The sequence below is a fragment of the Myotis lucifugus genome, unplaced genomic scaffold (assembly GCF_000147115.1).
Source record: "Myotis lucifugus unplaced genomic scaffold, Myoluc2.0 scaffold_101, whole genome shotgun sequence".
Lineage (NCBI taxonomy): Eukaryota > Metazoa > Chordata > Mammalia > Chiroptera > Vespertilionidae > Myotis > Myotis lucifugus.
Genome location: NW_005871149.1, coordinates 478,002 through 497,856, shown reverse-complemented (window position 1 = coordinate 497,856; position 19,855 = coordinate 478,002). Strand labels below are relative to the sequence as shown.

Here is a 19,855-nt window from a genome sequence, read left to right as displayed (position 1 = left end):
TATCTCTGCTACTAGCTAGCCATGAGAACTTGAACAAGCAGTAGTCTCTATTTGTTTTGCAGTTTTTCTTGGCCAAAAAATGAGAGGATTGGAGTAGATGACTTATACACATCTCACATTGTACCAATTTATGATTTGTGTGTTATTTGCACTTCTATTTGGTTTTAACAATTTTTTTTGTGGCTAATGAAAAGTTGAATTTTTATAGCACCTGTATTAGTGGAATTTGAATTAATGAGGTGTTTTTCTTTCTGTGTATATTAGTAGTTTGTAGAGGCCCAATGTTTTGTAACCAAAATGGGAAAATGTCAAATTCAATCAAGAAAACAAAATATTTATTAAGTAAACAATAAGGAACTCTGGGAGAATGTGACCTAAAGGTCTCAAAGGCTTCTATCCCTGATGATCTGGTTATTATTTGATTTAAGCTTGTAACTGCCCTTTTTTGACCCAAGAGGGGGCTGTGTGGGAAGTTGTCTAAGAGATAGAGCTGAGTAATTGCTCTGCAGAGTGTCTGGAGCCTAAGGGTATGTAAAGTGCCGTCTACTCCCTGATAAACAGGGGAAAGGCCCAGTTTGCTCCATCTGGAAAGCTGAAGCCATTGCTGAATCTATCTATATACATTCTGTGAGGAAAAGGACTATCCCCAGTCATATCATGCAACTGTGAGTAGGATGTCTTTTCAAAATAAGAACATTTTATAATTTTATGCCATCTAAATTAAATATGAATTATTTTGTTGGCAATTTAAACTATTTTAAACTGTAAGATGTTAATAAAAGAGTATATTTTGAGGTTTTTAGTTTGTATTAACATTAATTAAATTTTTGCAAAGTGAATAAGACAATTTTATTATGATAGTGAAACTATAAAAAGCATCTTATCCTTGAAAATAAGATATTAAGTAAATTGTACAGTAATTTGGTTCTTTCCTAAATAATGACAAGACAGCTTTGGACTGTAGTTGGACTTGACACTTGATGTACTAATGATATTGTTACATTTTAAAAATGAAACTTGTTGCCGTGACCGGTTTGGCTCAGTGGCTAGAGCGTCGGCCTGTGGACTGAGGGGTCCTGGGTTCGATTCCGGTCAAGGGCACGTACCTTGGTTGCGGTCACATCCCCAGTAGGGGGTGTGCAGGAGGCAGCTGATCGATGTTTCTCTCTCATTGATGTTTCTAGCTCTCTATCCTTCTCCCTTCCTCTCTGTAAAAAATCAATAAAATATATTTAAAAAAAATGAAACTTGTTTTTAAATTAACTTATTGACATTGCATAGATGTAATTTACTTAGCATAATATTTGGTATATACTAGTATTAAGGATTCTGTAAATATTTTCAATTTGTTTTAAATTCATTATCTTCTACAATTTTCTAGTATTCATTAAGATAAATATGACAATGTTTTGCAGATCGTCCATGCCTTAAAAATAAGCAACATGTGGAAAATTTACAAGAACCAATTTTACAAATTTTGTACAAATATTCAAAAATTTATCATCCAGAAGACCTACAGCATTTTGCTCGGCTCATAGGGAGGCTGATGGAACTGAGGACACTCAATCACAGCCATTCAGAAATACTTAGCATTTGGAAAACAAAGGACCCCAAATTGGCTAGTTTACTCTCTGAGAAATGGAATCTGAATTCAAATTGTTGAAACTTTAAAATGTGGTGTGCCTTAAAATTCCTAAATCTAGGTTACTGTATCATATAGGATGACTGATTTGAAAAACACGAGTGGCATTACTATAGTTCCAATATAGCACCATAAAATGGACATCACCAAGACTCATCAATTTTGTGGAATATACGGCCACCACTAGAGGGACATCTGGGATTCTTTTCAATATTGGATTCAAAAGAAGCAACCGTTATTGTTACTGTATGTTTCCTTCAAGAGGGAATAATGCTCAGTAGAGTTATTACCTGAAGAAACTACTTTTTCATTTAGTTTAAAATTGAATGAAAAATATGTAGATTTCTTATAGACATGAAAAAGGCTATCTAGGGGAAACAATGTAATCAGAATAAAGGCAGTTTGTGAACCTCATTAAGTAATATGTGATTGATGGATAAAGAACTAACATTTTTTAAAAAATATATTTTATTGATTTTTTACAGAGAGGAAGGGAGAAGGATAGAGAGTTAGAAACATCGATCAGCTGCCTCCTGCACACCCCCTATTGGGGATGTGCCCGCAACCAAAGTACATGCCCTTGACCAGAATCGAACCCGGCACCCTTCAGTCCGCAGGACGACGCTCTATCCACTGAGCCAAACCGGTTAGGGCAAGGAACGAACATTTTAAACCTATTCCTGTTACAGTATTTTATAAGGAGGAAAAGAGCTTTGTTCAACTTTCTCCTTAATGTCTTTAAAAAAGAGATCTTTTATAAGCCCAAATTTAAAAACTTATGATGGCAAGATACTGAAAAAAATAGTGACAAATCACTAAAACATTGTAACATATATTGGGAAGTTTAGCACAATTTACTGCTCATTCTGGTAGACAATATTTTTATATTTGTTTTGTCAATACCTTTGGTAGAAAAAATGAAGTTCTTAAAATCTTTCCACAAATATTTTCATTCTTGTGAGGATGAAAAGAATAGGATGGTTATACATTAAAAATAAATTTCACGTGAAATTCTATGGTGGCACTATTCTTTTGAAAGACTGGATGCAAATAAATACCGTGAATTAAGTTAATTTAATAGTGGGGGTAGCATTTTGGTTTTCAATAAAGAAAAAAAAAGACCATAGTTGAATTTTTCATTGTTGTAAAACTTGGAATATTTAATTTATACCCTCAACTTAAAAATATCTTACTCAGTGTATCAATTACTAGGGGGTATACCTTGTGCATATTCTTGGTATCATTTCTTGGAGGGAATATTTCATCCTTTTTAGGGTACCTAGACTCAGTTTTCTTTAAAATGTAAAATGAGTAACACTTGAACATCCTTTCCAGCTCCAACATTTTGTAATTTTAGCAGAAAATAGTATGTCTGGTAAATTTATACAAATTTAAACAAAAATGGGTTATTTAAAAATTACTGAAATCCTTTGGAAAGGCATCACTTATATCCATGGAGAAAGTTAGAAAAACTCATTGCTCACACCTGGGACTTAGCACACAGTATTTATTGTATCTGGTCTCCCAAGCCTGAAACCAGGGGTCACCCTCAGACGTTTCTCTCTTTCGTTGCTCACTGTTAAAAAATCATCACAGCCTATCAGTTCCTGTTATATTTGACACCTTTTCACTTCCACTACCACTGTCGTAGCTCACACCTTACTCAGCTACTGAAACTAGATCTACAGCTCCAGCCTCACAAGCCTAAGCCATTTGCATTCCACACATTTCCCTCTGAACTTGGTCGTGCCTCCCTTTCTGCTCAGTCTTCCGGGTCCCATTCAGGAGGCGCAGGTCCAGGCCCCGCGAGGCCTTCCCACCTGCCACGTCTCCAGTCTCATTTCCTGCCGTCTTCCCACTTCGTCCTCACAACCGACACGCTTCTTGGACTCACTCACTCTCGTATGCATCTCTCCCAATACCAGCGCCTTCACCAACCTTCCTTCTGCCACGAAGACTCTTTTTTATTTTATTTGAGTCCGTACACATGGTTTATTTTTTGAGGAAAATAGTTTTTTACAGAGGAGAGAGTTTCAGGCGCAACCATACCATGTGTTCATTTAACTGGTTCAATTAGGCTATGAAATTACATCCACAGGGAAAATGTTGGTTTACATGTCCACAATATTTACAAATATTCTTTCACGACTCCATCAGGAATACTCTTCATCCCGTCCCCTACCTAGCCAACTCTGTAAGACAGTGGTTCTCAACCTTCTGGCCCTTCAAATACAGTTCCTCATATTGTGTCCCAACCATAAAATTATTTTCGTTGCTACTTCGTAACTGTAATGTTGCTACTGTTATGAATCATAATGTAAATATCTGATATGTAGGATGGTCTTAGGCGACCACAGGGGTCGTTTGACCGCCAAAGGGGTCGCGACCCACAGGTTGAGAACCGCTGCAGTAAGAGAAGCGTAGCACGTGACCAGGCCTCTCCGGACCCCCCAAGCCACAGTGAGCACCGCCTTCCCTGAGTCCTAACCTCTCCGGAAACATGACCACCTTTCCATGACGACACGAGGTTGTAACTATTTGTCTGTACTTCCGTTTCCTTCCTAAGGCTGAGCTCTCGAGGACAGAAGTGGGTTTTCCACGCTCAGCTCCCACCCATCACAGTGCCTGGGAGTTGAAAGCACGTGACCTGCACAGAGCGCCAGGATACCGGAAAACAGTGCCTGGGAGTTGAAAGCACGTGACCTGCACAGAGCGCCAGAATACCGGAAAAAACCGGTTACCGACCCAAGGGGAAATCTCGCGAGATGTCAGCCGTGCGTGCTCCACGGCTTACGCGGTTGACCGTTATTGACGGTTATTTAGCCGTTGAACCGCCGCCTGGCCTCGTCACATCACTCCGTCCTGCTGTCCAAACAGGTGGAGCGGTGTCCCCGCCTTTTCTGAAGTTCGGAGGCCGAGGCCTACGTTCTGGTAGGTTCTTTCAGCCGCCTTCCCAGGTGGCGGGCGGGGCCTCGCGGACTTTAATACCGGGCGGGTGTGCCGCCTTCCTTCATGGAGGCCAGGACTGGAGCTCGGACCTGTTTTGATACTGCGCCTCCCAACGCAGGCGGCAGGTCTTCCGAGCCTCCTGGGTGGCGGGCCGAGAACCCAAGGCTGTCCCCCCCGCCCCCCCCCCCTGCGAGGCGGTGTAACGGCCGGGGAACGCGGAACCCGCCTTCCTTTCAGGTCACAGTGTGATGCCGCGTTCGAGTTTCTCGAAAATTCTTGTCTTCGTCGTCGTTGGTGGGGGAGGGGGAGGGAAAGAGGGTGGGAACAAACAGGGGTGCGTTTGCTCGGATCCCCGCAGGGACAACCGAAAGTCCCATCCATTCCTTTAGATGGTCCCTGAGTATACCAACGTCACCTTTAATTAGTTAATTTTTAATTTATCTGTATTGTTGAAAGTATTACAGGTGTCTCCCCCTCCCCCCTGCACCCACCCCTCCCAGGCCTTCCCCACACTGTTGTTTGTGCCCATGGGCTGCCTATATGCATACGAGTCCCCCGGTTAGTCTCTCCTTTTAAAATATTAATGAGACAGTGAAACAGTTACCCCTCCCGCTCCCCTCCCCGCTTTGGGGCAACAGGTCGTCCCGACCGACCGCACGAGAGAAGATGGAGAAACAGAAGCCGTTTACCCTGTTCGTGCCGCCGAGGGTGAGCAGCAGCCAGGTGTCCGCAGTGAAGCCGCAGACCCTGGGAGGAGAGTCCAGTTTCTTCAAGGTAAACTTGCACCTGAACCTTGGACTGGACTGTTCTCGAGGCAAATGAGGCCGGTGTACTCTCTTAGTGGTGGTATTTTTTATAAGTCTTTTCAGTTAATGTAGTCTGATTTACCCGAGAATTTTGTTTTTTAATATATTTTTATTGATTTCAGAGAGGAAGGAAGAGAGAGAGAGAAACATCAACGATGAGAGGGAGTCAGTGATCGGCTGCCTCCTGCACGCCCCACGGTGGGGATCGAGCCCGCAACCCAGGCGCGTGCCCTTGACCTAATGGAACCCGGGACCCTTCTGCCCGCAGGCCACGCTCTATCCGCGGAGCGAAGCGGCGGGGCCGCCCACGCATTTGAAAGCATCGCTCCGGATGAGTGAGCATAATGTGTGCAGGAGACAGTCATGGCAGGAAGTGAGCACTGTGGCTCTAGAGCTCTGCAGACATAATGGAACCTAGTTATTTTAACTCTTCCTCTTTCTTTAAATGATTAGAGGCAACCTTTAGGACATAGACAATGATATGGTAAAGTATAAATTAAGAACACGGGGATAAGTATGTCGACATACTACTAAAAATTAGTGTGACTGACCTTAAAATTTGCCTCAGCTTCCTGGTTGGCAGGATAAAAAGGGAAATTCATTTATCTAAAGGAAGAATTATATCAAGTTTCTCAGGCGAAACAAAGCTTTTTCTACTAAATTATTTAAACATTTTTTCATGTTGAACTTCATATTAGAGATGGAATGAAATAATATTTACATTTTTTAAAATATATTTTATTGGTTTCCTACAGAGAGGAAGGGAGAGGGACAGAGAGTTAGAAACATCGATGAGAGAGAAACATCGATCAACTGCCTCCTGCACACTCCCTACTGGGGATGTGCCCGCAATCAAGGTACATGCCCTCGACCGGAATCGAACCCGGGACCCTTGAGTCCGCAGGCCGACACTCTATCTACTGAGCCAAACCGGTTGTGGCTGAATATTTGCATTTTTATATGCCATAGAAAACTTCTTATGTCTCTTTAGCCAAGAATGTAACATTAAAATATTATGTAATAAAAATCCTTAATTATGATGAAATTGAAAGATCATAATGAAATTGAAGAAAACTAATATCCTATGCTATTAATTAAAATTCCTAATGTTATTCTTGAATACTTACAAAGCATATATTGCATAATAGATAATTTAGGTTCATCTAATAAGTGAGAATACCTAATTAAATAAATTCTTTGCTTCATTTACATGGCAAAAGCATTTGATATTTTAAACTATATATATATTAAAGGATTTATAATTATAGTCACTTTTTAAGCAGATGTATATTATTTGTGTAACTATATATTTATACTGTTTTATACTGCTTGTTATCAGAGTTGTATGGGACAGTTTAAGAACTTCTTTGTTTTTTTAGAGTTTCAACAAAGATATTGAAGATGACACTTGTTTTCCATTTGCAATGACTAATCTCTCCAAACATGGGAAGAACATTGATTCAGGTAAGAGACTGGAAAAGCAATATATCACCTCACATAGAAGCATTTTTAAAATCCACATTGCTAGATACTGAAAATATAACAGTATTATATTGATAGCCTTGACATTGAAGTTAGATACTTAATGTAAAAAATAAGATGTTCACATACTTAATATCTGTTGTCTTTTATCTTGCAGATGCTACTTTACAGAAAGTTAACTTTTTGACCATGCTTGAACAGGTCAGTTGAGTAGAGTGCCTATAGATAGATATAATCTGTTTAGGCATTGAACTGCTTGCTTGAAAAAGAAAAAAATTCTTTAGTTGTTGGATTACTACTCTTCAGTATTTAATTGCTACTGTGTAGAAACTCTCATAAGAAATATTTTCTTATAGGAAACATTTATTCATTTTTTAGGTTGATAATTCTGACAGTTGTCATTACCAGGAAGGATTAAAGGACTCTGATTTTGAGGTCAGAAGATTTCCCATTCATATGAAATTTCTTGCAATCATTTGTTACTATTTATATATTTTTCTTTTGAGCCTTCAAAAGAAATATTGGTTAATGTTTTAAAGTATACTCTTTGATTTTCCCCCTTCTTTTTTTATCTTCATTTAAAATTGCCAAAACTCTAGGCTTCTGTATTTTCCTGGGTTATAATGGCATCTGCTTTTTAGGGGCAATTTAAATTTAAATCATAGAAATCAAGAATAGAAGAGGGAAGATGGATGCAATATGTGAAAAGGCTGAGGATCAAACCCAGTATTTTATAATCTTTTTATTAATAGGTATGATTGTTTGGCTGGTTTACTGTCTAAGGAATTTGTAGGACTTGCTATCCTTTTGATTTTAGTTGTAAAAATGTTCTTACTAATGGCACATACATGTCTTTAAAATGAGAACTTTCATGACCTAATAAAATAATTAAGTACTGTATGTTTGTTGCTGGATTATAGTATCACAGATTTTTAAAATATGGAACTTATTTTATATATTTTGATAATAAAGAGCATCAGTGAGCAGAAATCAGTGTGATTTAAAACAAAACTCTAGCTTTTACCTTGTAATGTAGAAATGAATAATGCAGGAAATCCAAGTAAAATCAGGCTAAATGAAAGTTAGATCTTGTGTTCACTCTTATTTTTCATCATTGTATTTTAAGCTTCATGTTCTTTATTAAACCTTCAAATGTTTATATTTCCAAAATGTTTCAAGACCATTGTTAAAGTTTATAGATTTTTTGTAGAGTGATTTATTTTAGCTTTTAACCAGCTAGATTCTCTCCTTGACTAAAATATTTCTAACTTCTGGCTTAGGTTCATTTTGAAGTTATTTGATTTTATTCAGCAAGGTATAACTTAGTCAAATGACCGGTAACTTTGTGAAGTAAAGTAACTAGGGATTGCCTTAGAGTACAAAAAAGTTAATATAGCTTTCACTGTGCTATTAGGAGGAGAGATTTGGTGTCAAATATTCAGAAACAATTACTCATGGATATTTTGAATAGGTTTGGTTATACTAACATTTTGAACAATTAACAATCTTTGAAAACCTATTTTAACAGAATTCAGAGCCAATGAGCAGACTATATTCAAAATTGTATAAAGAGACTGAAAGGATTAAGAAGTGGAAAGTGAATATAGAATCTGAACTGAAGCAGAAAGAAAACAAGTTGCAAGAAAATAGAAAGATAATTGAAGCACAGCGGAAAGCCATTCAAGAACTACAGGTATCCCCTAGCCGGTTTGGCTCAGTGGATAGAGCGTTGGCCTGCGGACTGAGGGGTCCCAGGTTCAATTCCGGTCAAGGGCATATTCCTGAGTTGCAGGCTCGATCCCCAGTAGGGGGCGTGCAGGAGGCAGCCGATCAATGAGATTCTCATTCATCAATGATGTTTCTATCTCTCCCTCTCCCTTCTTTGAAATCAATAAAAATATATATTAAAAAAAAGAACTTCAGGTGTATGAGATTTGGAATTGAAAATGTAGTATAATAAATCTTATAATACAGTTTAAAATAGAATATTGAAAGACAAATATCACATGATCTCACTTATTCATGGAATTGAATGAACAAAATAAATTGACCAACAAAATAAGACCCGAAGCAGGGAGGCATGGAACAGACTACCTCAATGTGGGGTTGGGGGAACAAGAAGAGATAAACCAAAGAACTTACATATTACATGCATAGCTCATGGACACAGGCCATAGGGTGGTGACGACCTGGGGGTTGGGGGTGGGAAGGGGCTGGGAGGAGGAGAGAATGGTGGGGAAAGGGAGATACCTGTAATACTATCAACAATAAAAAATATATTAAAAAATAAAAGTATTATTTCAGGGTAAGTTGCATTTATCTTCTTTCTGTGATGTAGATTTTAAGGACTGGTTTTTTGAAGTTTCATTGATATTAATTGCATTTCAACTTTAGAATGGACACAGGATGAGTTGCACAAGATAATGCAAATGATTAGGGAAATATTGATTTAATGATTCTGATTTATTGAGTTTTATTCCTATTACTGAGGATGTTTTATTTAATACATATGTCTTATAATATGACATTTATAGATAAAACTTTAAATTTGAAACTGTTTAGCTTTAATTTTTATGGCATAGTGATAGAAAAATGTTGAGAAACTGCAACATTGGGCTAGGTCGAAGATAAAACACCTAGCCGCTCGAATGAAGATAAAACATCATTTCAAAATGTTTAGGAAAGATAACTTGATTTTAGATTGATGAAAGTGAGACCCATTGTCTTAGGGGAAATCCATAAGCTGTGACAAAAAAGGTACTTTTTGGTGTTCAAAGAAAAGAATTTTTATGGCCCATCATAGCGTGTTAGCAAAGAAATACTGTTGGCATTGTTTACATAGCAAAAGTATTTGATATTTTAAACAATATATATATGTTAAAAGATGTACAATTATAGTCACTTCTTTAAGCAGATGTATACTACATATGTAATTGTATATTACACTGTTATGCTCATTTATTTTGCTAAGCAATATTTGATGAACTATTCTGTTTTGTAAATTAGTTTGAAAATGAAAAAGTAAGTTTGAAATTAGAAGAAGGAATTCAAGAAAATAAAGATTTAATAAAAGAGTAAGTAATAATTTAATGAATTTGTTCTTTCTAATTTTTTTATTAAAATAATTTACAATAATTTATTGAGCACTTTCTGTTATAAGCACTAACTTATATGTAAAATTCTACCTGGTTGTGTATGTTCCCCCATGTCCCGCGTGGTTCAGGGTTCAGGATCTGGAAGAGGGGCTGCACACAAATGAAAGAGATGAGACGAGATAATTTGGAAATTGGGGGGCCAGGCGAGAGCCCATCCCAAGAGGATGGACTCCCCTTGTGCTCAGGCCTTGCCATTATTTTACTGAGTTTGGGATAACCCTTAGGCAAGTACCAGTAACAGACTATCTTATCAGTAAGGATTTACATGACTATCTGGTGGGGAAGTTGCTTCAGCTACCATTGTCTGGACTAAACAGTGGGTACATAGCCCTGACCTTTGCCAGGGCTTCAAGGGTCACCAGCATTCTGGGCTCCTTGTCCACACCTCTCTGCTAGAGAAAACAATCCAGTGATGGCGAACCTTTTGAGCTCGTCGTGTCAGCATTTTGAAAAACCCTAACTTAAAACTGGTGCCATGGTCACATATAGAAATTTTTTTGATATTTGCAACCATAGTAAAACAAAGATTTATATTTTTGATATTTATTTTGTATATTTAAATGCCATTTAACAAAGAAAAATCAACCAGAAAAATGAGTGCGTGTCACCTCTGACACGTGTGTCATAGGTTTGCCATCACTGCAATAGGCGGCTTCCCACACCGGGTGCTGTGGAGAAATGAAGACATACTGTTTTTACATTCTAGCATTTGGCAAACAATTTTAAACATGTCAGGCAGGAAAAACCATTACCTGGTTTCAAAAAGTTACCTGATAATTCTACAACTACCTATGTACATTGTCTACCTTTCTGTTTGACTATTGTTTTTGGTGCAGCACTTGCAAAGTAGGGCTCAACTTAGTTCCAAGCTAATTCTCACATTCGAATTCCTGTTTTTGCCAGTGGCCCAATGATTCTTCCATTTATGTTGGCTTAAAACTTGAATATCATCTTTGACTTTTCCTTTCTTTTGTTCTAGACAATAGCTAAACCTTATTTTCTGCTTTTATCATCTCATTTAGACTATTGTGCAGAATTTAATAGAAATATGAAATTGTTCAATTCATCTGTCAAGCAAATATTGGTTAGGATATAATGTATGGGTTTACATAGAGTACTGAATTTGTTCATCCCTTACTTGATTTAAGTTAAACTTACTAAATATGGTTCTAAAAACCTTTAACCTGTTAGTGAAGTTGCTAAGTGAAAAATGTTGCCACAATGGACTGTTTTAGCTAAGTTGAAAGATAACCTGTGACTTCCTAGATAAATTTAAATGTTACACCTTAATTTTTTCCCTGCCTAAATGAAATTTGGTTATAGGGGGAAGGGAGAGAGAAGAGGAAGTTTCTAACGTGTGTGTACTGTATATTTGGTATTTACTGGTCATTTTTATATGGGTATGTGATTGAGTTCGTATAGTGTCTTATAAGATAGATCCTGAATCATTGGAATTTTCGAAGTATTGAGAGTGACAGTGGTATCTCTTGTTCTGTTAATGAGGTGACTTTCGGACCTTAAAGATGGGGGCTGGTTGCCAGGAGAATCTTCAAGATGATTAGAGGGTTGGAACTTTCTGTCCTCCTGCTCCCACTTCCGCCTCCAGTGAGGGAAATACCTGGAGGTTGAATCAATTACCAAATGACCAATGATTTATTCAATCCTAACAATGTAATGAAGCCTCCGTAAAGACCCCAAAGGATAGTGTTCAGAGAGCTTCTGGGTTGGTGAACACCTAAAGATTTGGGGAGAAAGCATTGGAGCTCCACATTGTTTCCAAATACCTGGCCCTATGTATCTTTTCCGTTTGGCTGTTCCTGAGTTATATAGTTGTATAATAAACTGGTACTCTGGTAAGTAAATCGTTTCTCTGAGTTCTGGGAGCCATTCTAAGAAATTAATTGAACTTAAGGAAAAGGACTTGGGAACCTCTGATGTATATAGCCAGTGGGTCAGAGATACAGGTAACAACCTGGGCTTGTGACTGGTGTCTGAAATCATGTTTATTGAAGAGGCTGTCCTTTTTCCATTGTGTATTCTTGACTCTTTTGTCATAAATGAATTGACTGTATATTCTTGGGTTTATTACTGGTTTCTCTATTTTGTTACATTAATCTATGTATCTGTTTTTGTGCCAATACCATATTGCTTTGACTACTATAGCTTTGTAATATAGTTTGAAATCAGGAAGTGTGATGCCTCCAACTTTGTTCCTTTTTATCAAGATTACTTTGGCTATTCAGGGTCTTTGTGGTTCCATACAAACTTTATGATTGATTGTTCTATTTCTGTGAAAAATGCCATTGGAATTTTCATAAGGATTGCACTGAATCTCTAGATTGCTTTGGCTAGTAGGGACATTTATACATATTATTTCTCCGAATCCATGAGTGCAGAATATCTTTACATTTATTTGTATCTTCTTCAGTTTCTTTAATCAATGTCTTAGAGTTTCCAGTGTATAGTTCTTTCACCTCCTTGGTTAAGTTTATTCCTAGGTATCTTATTCTTTTTGATGCATTTGTAAATGGGATTATTTTCTTAATTAATGTATAGAAATGCAACTGATTTTTGTATATTGGTTTTGTATTTTGCAACTTTACTGAGTTTATTTATTCTATTTGTTATTTTGGTGGAATCTTTAAGGTTTTCTATCTATATAATAAAAGCCTAAGCCATTATTATGGTGGAACAACCAGAACGACCAGTTGCTAATATATGCGCTGACCACCAGGGGGCAGACGCTCAACACAGGAGCTGCCCCCTGGTGGTCAGTGCACTCCCACAGGGACAGCGCTGCTCAGCCAGAAACCGGGCTCACAGCTGGCAAGCGCAGTGGTGGTGGCGGGAGCCTCTCCCGCCTCCGCAGTAGCGCTAAGGAGCAGTGAGCCAAGCAATAAGGAGCCTGCCATTAAGGAGCAGTGAGCTGAGCAGTAAGGAGCGAGCAGGCGGGTAGTAAGGAGCAAGGGGTCCCGGACTGCGAGAGGGCGCAGGCAGGACTGAGGGGAACCCCTCTCCCCCAGTGCATGCATTTCGTGCACTGGGCCTCTAATATATACATACGTACATACATACATACATATATATACATATTGTATATGTATCTGTATATGTATATATGTATCTATATATATAAAAGCCTAAGTGACCAAACTACCGGTCAGCTGGTCACTATGATGTGCGTTGAACACCAGGGGGCAGACTCTCAATGAAGGAGTTGCCCCCTGGTGGTCAGTGTGCTCCCACAGTGGTATTGCCGCTCAGCTGACCAACAGATGCCAGAGACAGCTCACGGCTGCAAGTGCCACTGCAGTGGCGTGAGCTTCTCCCATTCGGGACTGACTGGGCGCGAGCCTGCGGAAGGCACAGCGGGGCTGGAGTGAGGGGGAGCGGCAGGTGGCGTTGGACTGCCAGTTTCTGCCCGATCCCCACAGGCCATGATGAGGGACCCCACTAGTGCATGAATCTGTGCACCGGGCCTCTAGTATATAATAACATGCCATCTGTAAATAGTGGCAGTTTTACCTGCTCTTTTCCTATTTGGATTCCTTTTATTTCCTTTTCTTGCCTAATTGCTCTGTCTAGGATTTCTAATACTACTAGAGGCCTGGTGCATGACATTTGTGCACTGGGGTATGTGTCCCTTAGCCCAACCTGCGCCCTCTCGCAGTCCGGGACCCCTCGGGGGATGTCCGACTGCCGGGTTAGGCCCACTCCCAGGCAGTCGGACATCCCTTGAGGGGTCCTTAGCTCTGCTACAGAGGCTGCTGCGCTCCCCAGCTGTGAGCCTGGCTTCTGGCTGAGCACTGCTCCCCCTGTGGGAGCACACTGACCACAGGGGGCAGCTCCTGCATTGAGCATCTGCCCCCTGATGGTCAGTGCGCATCATAGCGACCAGTCATTCTGCCGTCCCGTCGATTTGCATATTAGCTTTTTATTATATAGGATGCTGAATAAAAGTGGCAAGAGTGGGCATCCCTGTCTTGTTTCTGATCTAAAGGAAAAGCTTCAGCTTTTCACCTTGAGTATGATGTTAGATGTTATAATATATGGTCTTTATTATGTTGACGTACCATTCCCTCTGTACCCACTTTCATTGAGAATTTATCATAAATGAATATTGAATGCTTTCTCAACATCTGTTGAGGTGATCAGAGGTATTGTTATTCACATTATGAATGGCTAGTCAGAATATTACCTATTTTGTGTTTTTGAAGGTAAGGTAGCTGAAATATTTATGGGGTAATTAGTAAATGAAAAGTCCAACCCTCTCTTCTGACCTTTAGTCCCTTAGGCAAATTTAGAAGTGTTTACTGAAAGGTTATTGGTAGCTACTTGGGTAGAAACTTGTTAAGGAGTTATTCCTTTTACTTTTAAATGGAGGCAGCTTCAATAACAGTACAGTCAGCTCATTTTTTTCTTCATATAGTCATTTATGAACAATATGATATATACAAAATATGTGTAAGAATTCCTTTAAAAATTGTAAAAATAATGTTTTATAACTTTTTTATATGATTTTGCTTGCAATCAGATTAAACTTAGGCTGTTTCATATGTTCCAGGAATAATGCTACAAGGCATTTATGCAATTTACTGAAAGAAACCTGTACCAGATCTGCAGAAAAGACAAAAAAATGTAAATATATTTCTTGTTCTATGTAATTTGATCAATTTATTATTATTTTAACGTGGGGGTTCACAGTGGAAGAAATAGTCTTTTCACCATTTAGTTTTAGGCTCTCTTAAGTCAGTGATCAAATCAGATGGTGGTTTGAAAAATCTTTTAAACATTTTTTAGGTGATCTTTTAAATCAGCGGTTCTCGACCTGTGGCTCGCGACCCGTTTGGGGTTCGAACAACCCTTTCACAGGGGTCACCTAAGACAATCGGAAAACACATATATAATTACATATTGTTTTTGTGATTAATCACTATGCTTTAATTATGTTCAATTTGTAACAATGAAATTGGGGGTCACCACAACATGAAAAGCTGTATTAAAGGGTCGCGGCATTAGGAAGGTTGAGAACCACTGTAAAATGAACTAAAGGTTATATCTTGATGTGACAGGAGGGATTTTTTTTTTCTTAAAAAATGCTTAATACTTGCCTTATTATATGTGTGGCCTGTTCTTTCTTTATGACTGTATCTTCCTCTTCCATTGAGGCCATACTATCTTGGTTCTGTTGAGAACATTGAGTAATTTTCTGAAATTTTTATCTGGATTCTGTAGAGTTCATTTTCAGTGATAGGCATGTTGTTTCCTTTCCTTTATTTGATAGTATTTTTTCATAGGTATCATATAGATTTTCTTCCCTTATACATCATAGATAAAGGCAAGAACTATCTATACTAAATAAACTACGTGACAAACTGAGTTTGATCCTAATTTACCTCCCTTGGTTAAATAGTTGAATCCTCTTTTCATATTTATAATTGTATAGCAGGTCACTTAGCAGTTTCTAAAGTTTTCACCTTGCACAGTTGTGTCTTCTTGCTGTCCCTTCTGTTGGTTTTTTTGGTATTCTGATAAATTTTGTAGAGTATATGATTCTGAGTAATTTTAGTCAACAAACTCAAGCATGCACAAAATTTTTATATCTTAAAATGTTTAAAAAATCTTAATTTATAAAAATCATGCTTTGATTCTGCTGGCATAAAAAAACTTAATCTTATTGAATTTGGGAGAATTTCCCCTTTCCCTGGGGTTATATCTAAATTTGGGACTGCATATGTAATACCATGTGGTGTAGAGGGACATTTGTTTTTCAGTCATCTAGCTATTGAGTCTTTTATCAGTTTGATTAGTATTCAGTTAATGGTCCACATGGGTTGCTGCTGAGTTGTTCCTTGTACCTGTCATCATGACCCAACCAGGTCCCCTGGTTTTCTGTGCTCACCCACCATGCTCCTTTGCACAGGGTGTTGAAACAAGGGAAACTCCGAGTCTAAGGCCCAGTCTGTGGTAGTAGGAAGACTGAAGGTGTTGGTGATAGAATGCAATTCTTTAGTACAAATAGTTTCTGAGGAATAAAGGTTTGTTGCTGTATGTTAGGTAGTGAAAATGAGACAGTGAATAGGTGGAGTAAGAAGTTTGAACTATCTTTCTGTTGAAACACTGATGTGTTCTGCCTCTATTTCCTTAAGGTTTCCAGGTTTTTAATATTCAAATAAAAATAGTTCAGCTCTTGTTCACGTGCTATGATTAGTTTAGAGGTTTCTCCAGTATTTTTGTTTAAATATATTTTTTATTGATTTCAGAGAGGAAGGGAGAGGGAGAGACAGAAATACCAATGATGAGAGAAAAATCATTGATCAGCTTCCTTCTGCACACCCCATATTGGGAGCCTGCAACGTGGGCATGTGCTCTGACTGGGAATTGAACCATGGCCTCCTGGTTCACAGGACCATGCCAGCTGGGCTCTCCAGTATTTTGGAAGGATTTAGGGTACTTATATTCTTCTAAAGAACCACCTACTTTTTGGTTGTTTGACTCCTCGTTGACATTTCAGTCTGCAATAGCTGCTGTTCTCTTGTTTTGCAGCTATTATTGAGAATCTGGAACTAATACTGGCCAATTCAATGTGGTTTCTGTGCTGCTGGCCTCATTTGGGGGAAAAACCATATTTTCTTATACTGCCTTCTACCTTAATCCCCCGCATCACTACCTACCAACTCCAAGTTTTACTGAATGCTTGAGTAGAGTTAGAGGGAATCATTACTCACCTAAAACCATACACAAAAAGGTCATAAGGGATTCATAGGGGGTTTCTCTTTGGGGCCATTCTTAAACTTACTCTTCCTATTTTAAGGTTTTCTTCCTTTCTGCCTCCTCAGAGATAGAACAAGAGACAAGAGCAAGTTTTACCTTTCATGTACCTCATGAATCTTAAATATACAAAGGGAAAAAATACTTATAGAATAATTGTTAAACCCCTATTCATAGTAAAGGCTAAAATTATACTTTACAAAACTTGAATAAATTCATAAATAGTAATTTTATGAAAGGAAATTAGAGATAATTGAACAGCACCAAGCTTTTGAGGTTGATATAAAGTATAACCATGACTCACTATGAAACTGCTTTTGGTGCTACTTTAAAGGGCTCATAAGATATAACGGACACAAAATTTTAATGTTTTCCTGAGGCATTTTACTATTATCTTGTTGGCATCATAAGTGTTTTAAAATTTAATTTTAAAATATTTTATATTAATAATAGATGAATACGAACGGGAAGAAACTAGGCAAGTTTATGTGGACCTAAATAATAACATTGAGGTAAGTGGTAGTGAAAATTTAATATTTTAAACAAAGTTATTTCTAAGCAAAGTAGAGTGATAGCTACAAAGTTGTAGAAAACTGTGCTTGCCAAAGGGATTATTATTTATTTGTTGACATATGATAATATCACCAATAAAGTTCCCCAGGTTCTATATGATGAGTGTTAATGTTTTGTTACTGGGTAACTTTTGAATTTACATGTTAGTGACATTATTTAACTTAGTATATCAAATAGTTATTACTTCTGTGTCAGACACTAGCACATTGTGACACAAAATCATTAATTTGAAAAACATAGTAGTTTAATGTATCTGGTTCCTGCTTAACCTGTCTTATCCCATCTCCTGTCATTCTCCACTTTGCTTCTCTGCTGTAGTCATTCTTATGTTTCTCAAACTTGTTAAGCTCTTTCTTATCTTGGTTCTTTCAATTTATTCCCTTTGTCTAGAACTTTTGTGTCCAGGATCTTATGCAAACTCATAAGCTTCATTCTTCTTTTTAATTACCTCCTTACTACTTTATCTAAAATATCTTTCTATTAAATTATTAATCTCTTCACCTCGTTTAACTTTTCTGAAGAGTACTTAAAAATACATGACAGTTATCTGGTGTACATATATGTGTGTGTGCATTCTTTTTTATACTGGAATATAAGTTGGTTTCAGTAGGATAAGGACTTTTTCTTATATCTTAAGTGCCTAACACAGTACCTGGTATATTATAGATACTCAGTAACTTTATTAATTGAATAAATGAATTCATCCAATTTTATAAATCAAGATTTATTGAATGTTGAATGAACTGAACTCATGCTGCCAGATGATGAACATGTAATTTGGACTCCTATGGGAAGGAACCTCACAGAGATTATGCTTTAGTGGGGAAGACAGATATTAAATAACTAAGTAAAAATAAAGATAAAATTATAGATTTTGCTACTAAGGCTATTAAGTAAGTGGTAATCATTTTTATTGCTGTTTGATATTATGTAACTTGTCTGTAGTACCTAGCATCTGAGAAGCTAACACAATAGACAATACGTTTTTACAAATTACTGAATTATTAAAAGTTATAGGGTTTTTAAACAAATATATATTTTATTGATTTTTTTATAGAGAGGAAGAGAGAGGGATAGAGAGTTAGAAACACCGATGAGAGAGAAACATCGATCAGCTGCCTCTTGCACACCTCCCACTGGGCATGTGCCTGCAACCAAGGTACATGCCCTTGGCCGGAATCGAACCTGAAACCTTTCAGTCCGCAGGCCGACGCCCTATCCACTGAGCCAAACCGGTCAGGGCAAAAGTTATAGGGTTTTCATTGTTCAAAGTTGTATGGTTTTAAATGTAATGACCATGTAATAAAAATTTATTAATATTTTTATAGTTTGAAGAAAGCTACTTAAAGTCTTAAGTATGATTCTTAAAAGTTAAAACTTTGTATTTCAGAAAATGATAATAGCTTTTGAGGAACTTCGTGTGCAAGCTGAGAATTCCAGACTAGAAATGCATTTTAAATGTAGGGATCCTATTTAATTTTTATATTTTTATAAATATAAAAATATTTTCATTAGATTCTGTTTATATTTTTATTACATTCTGTTAATGTTTAAATACCTTCAACTTGATGCCTAACTCTTTTGACTTTTGTATTGTATGTGATTTTTTAAGCCTATCAGAATCTTGTGGAATGTGACAGGGAATTGACGTATGTTAAAAAATATGTTTTTGGCTTCAAAGCTACACTTTTCCTGAAATAAAACTTATGGTTTGTATTTAATTTTTAGAAGTATGATTTGGTCTTATTTTTATATTTCTTGGTGAAGTTGCATGAAAAAATAACAATATGTATTTAAAATCTGTTATAAGAAACTTTTATATATGTTTTATGTAAAAGTAGAATTTTCTTAAGTTATTGTTACTTTGCTATTAAATTCACTATTTTACTAAAATTACCAAGAAAACAGTTTTTGCTTGTTAGAAACATTTGGGGTTTGATATCTCGCTAAGTAGATCTCAAAAATTTAAGTTTTATTTGTTATACAATTATGTTAATATGTTAAAGTATATTTGTTTTACTTTTAAAGTAAAGGAAGATTATGAAAAAATCCAACACCTTGAAGAAGAATACAAGAAGGAAGTAAATGACAAGGAAAAGCAGGTGTGTTTTTAAAATTAACTTTCTGTATACTTTGCATTTGCTAATTTACAAAATACTTAAAATTTCAAAAGAAACATATTTTCTGACTGCATGATAAATTTCTATTAGATTATTTTAATATTATATATATTTAAATATTCAGCCTTTTCCCTAGCAGAATTAGTTTTCATTGACTTAAATATGCACATGTGATGAATGCTAGTCCTTTTTTTTTTTTTTTTAAATACATTTTATTGAATTTTTACAGAGAGGAAGGGAGAGGGATAGAGAGTTAGAAACATCGATGAGAGAGAAACATCTATCAGCTGCCTCCCGCACGCCCCCACTGGGGATGTGCCCGCAACCCAGGTACATGCCCCGACCGGAATCGAACCC

At 37.2% G+C, this 19,855-nt stretch overlaps 1 protein-coding gene across 1 annotated transcript in view; it reads left to right on the top strand.

The window, feature by feature from the left end:
- Nucleotides 1–4,340: 4,340 nt before the first annotated feature.
- SYCP1 (synaptonemal complex protein 1) overlaps nt 4,341–19,855 on the top strand; it is a 63,807-nt gene continuing 48,292 nt past the window's right edge. Inside the window, exons 1-11 of the mRNA XM_023757020.1 lie at nt 4,341–4,573; nt 5,230–5,365; nt 6,777–6,861; nt 7,037–7,080; nt 7,258–7,314; nt 8,408–8,572; nt 9,886–9,953; nt 14,599–14,672; nt 17,259–17,317; nt 18,769–18,838; nt 19,407–19,480. Of these exons, the coding sequence (XP_023612788.1) occupies nt 5,258–5,365; nt 6,777–6,861; nt 7,037–7,080; nt 7,258–7,314; nt 8,408–8,572; nt 9,886–9,953; nt 14,599–14,672; nt 17,259–17,317; nt 18,769–18,838; nt 19,407–19,480 (804 nt within the window). The 5' untranslated portion in view covers nt 4,341–4,573; nt 5,230–5,257. The remainder of the gene's footprint in view (nt 4,574–5,229; nt 5,366–6,776; nt 6,862–7,036; nt 7,081–7,257; nt 7,315–8,407; nt 8,573–9,885; nt 9,954–14,598; nt 14,673–17,258; nt 17,318–18,768; nt 18,839–19,406; nt 19,481–19,855) is intronic.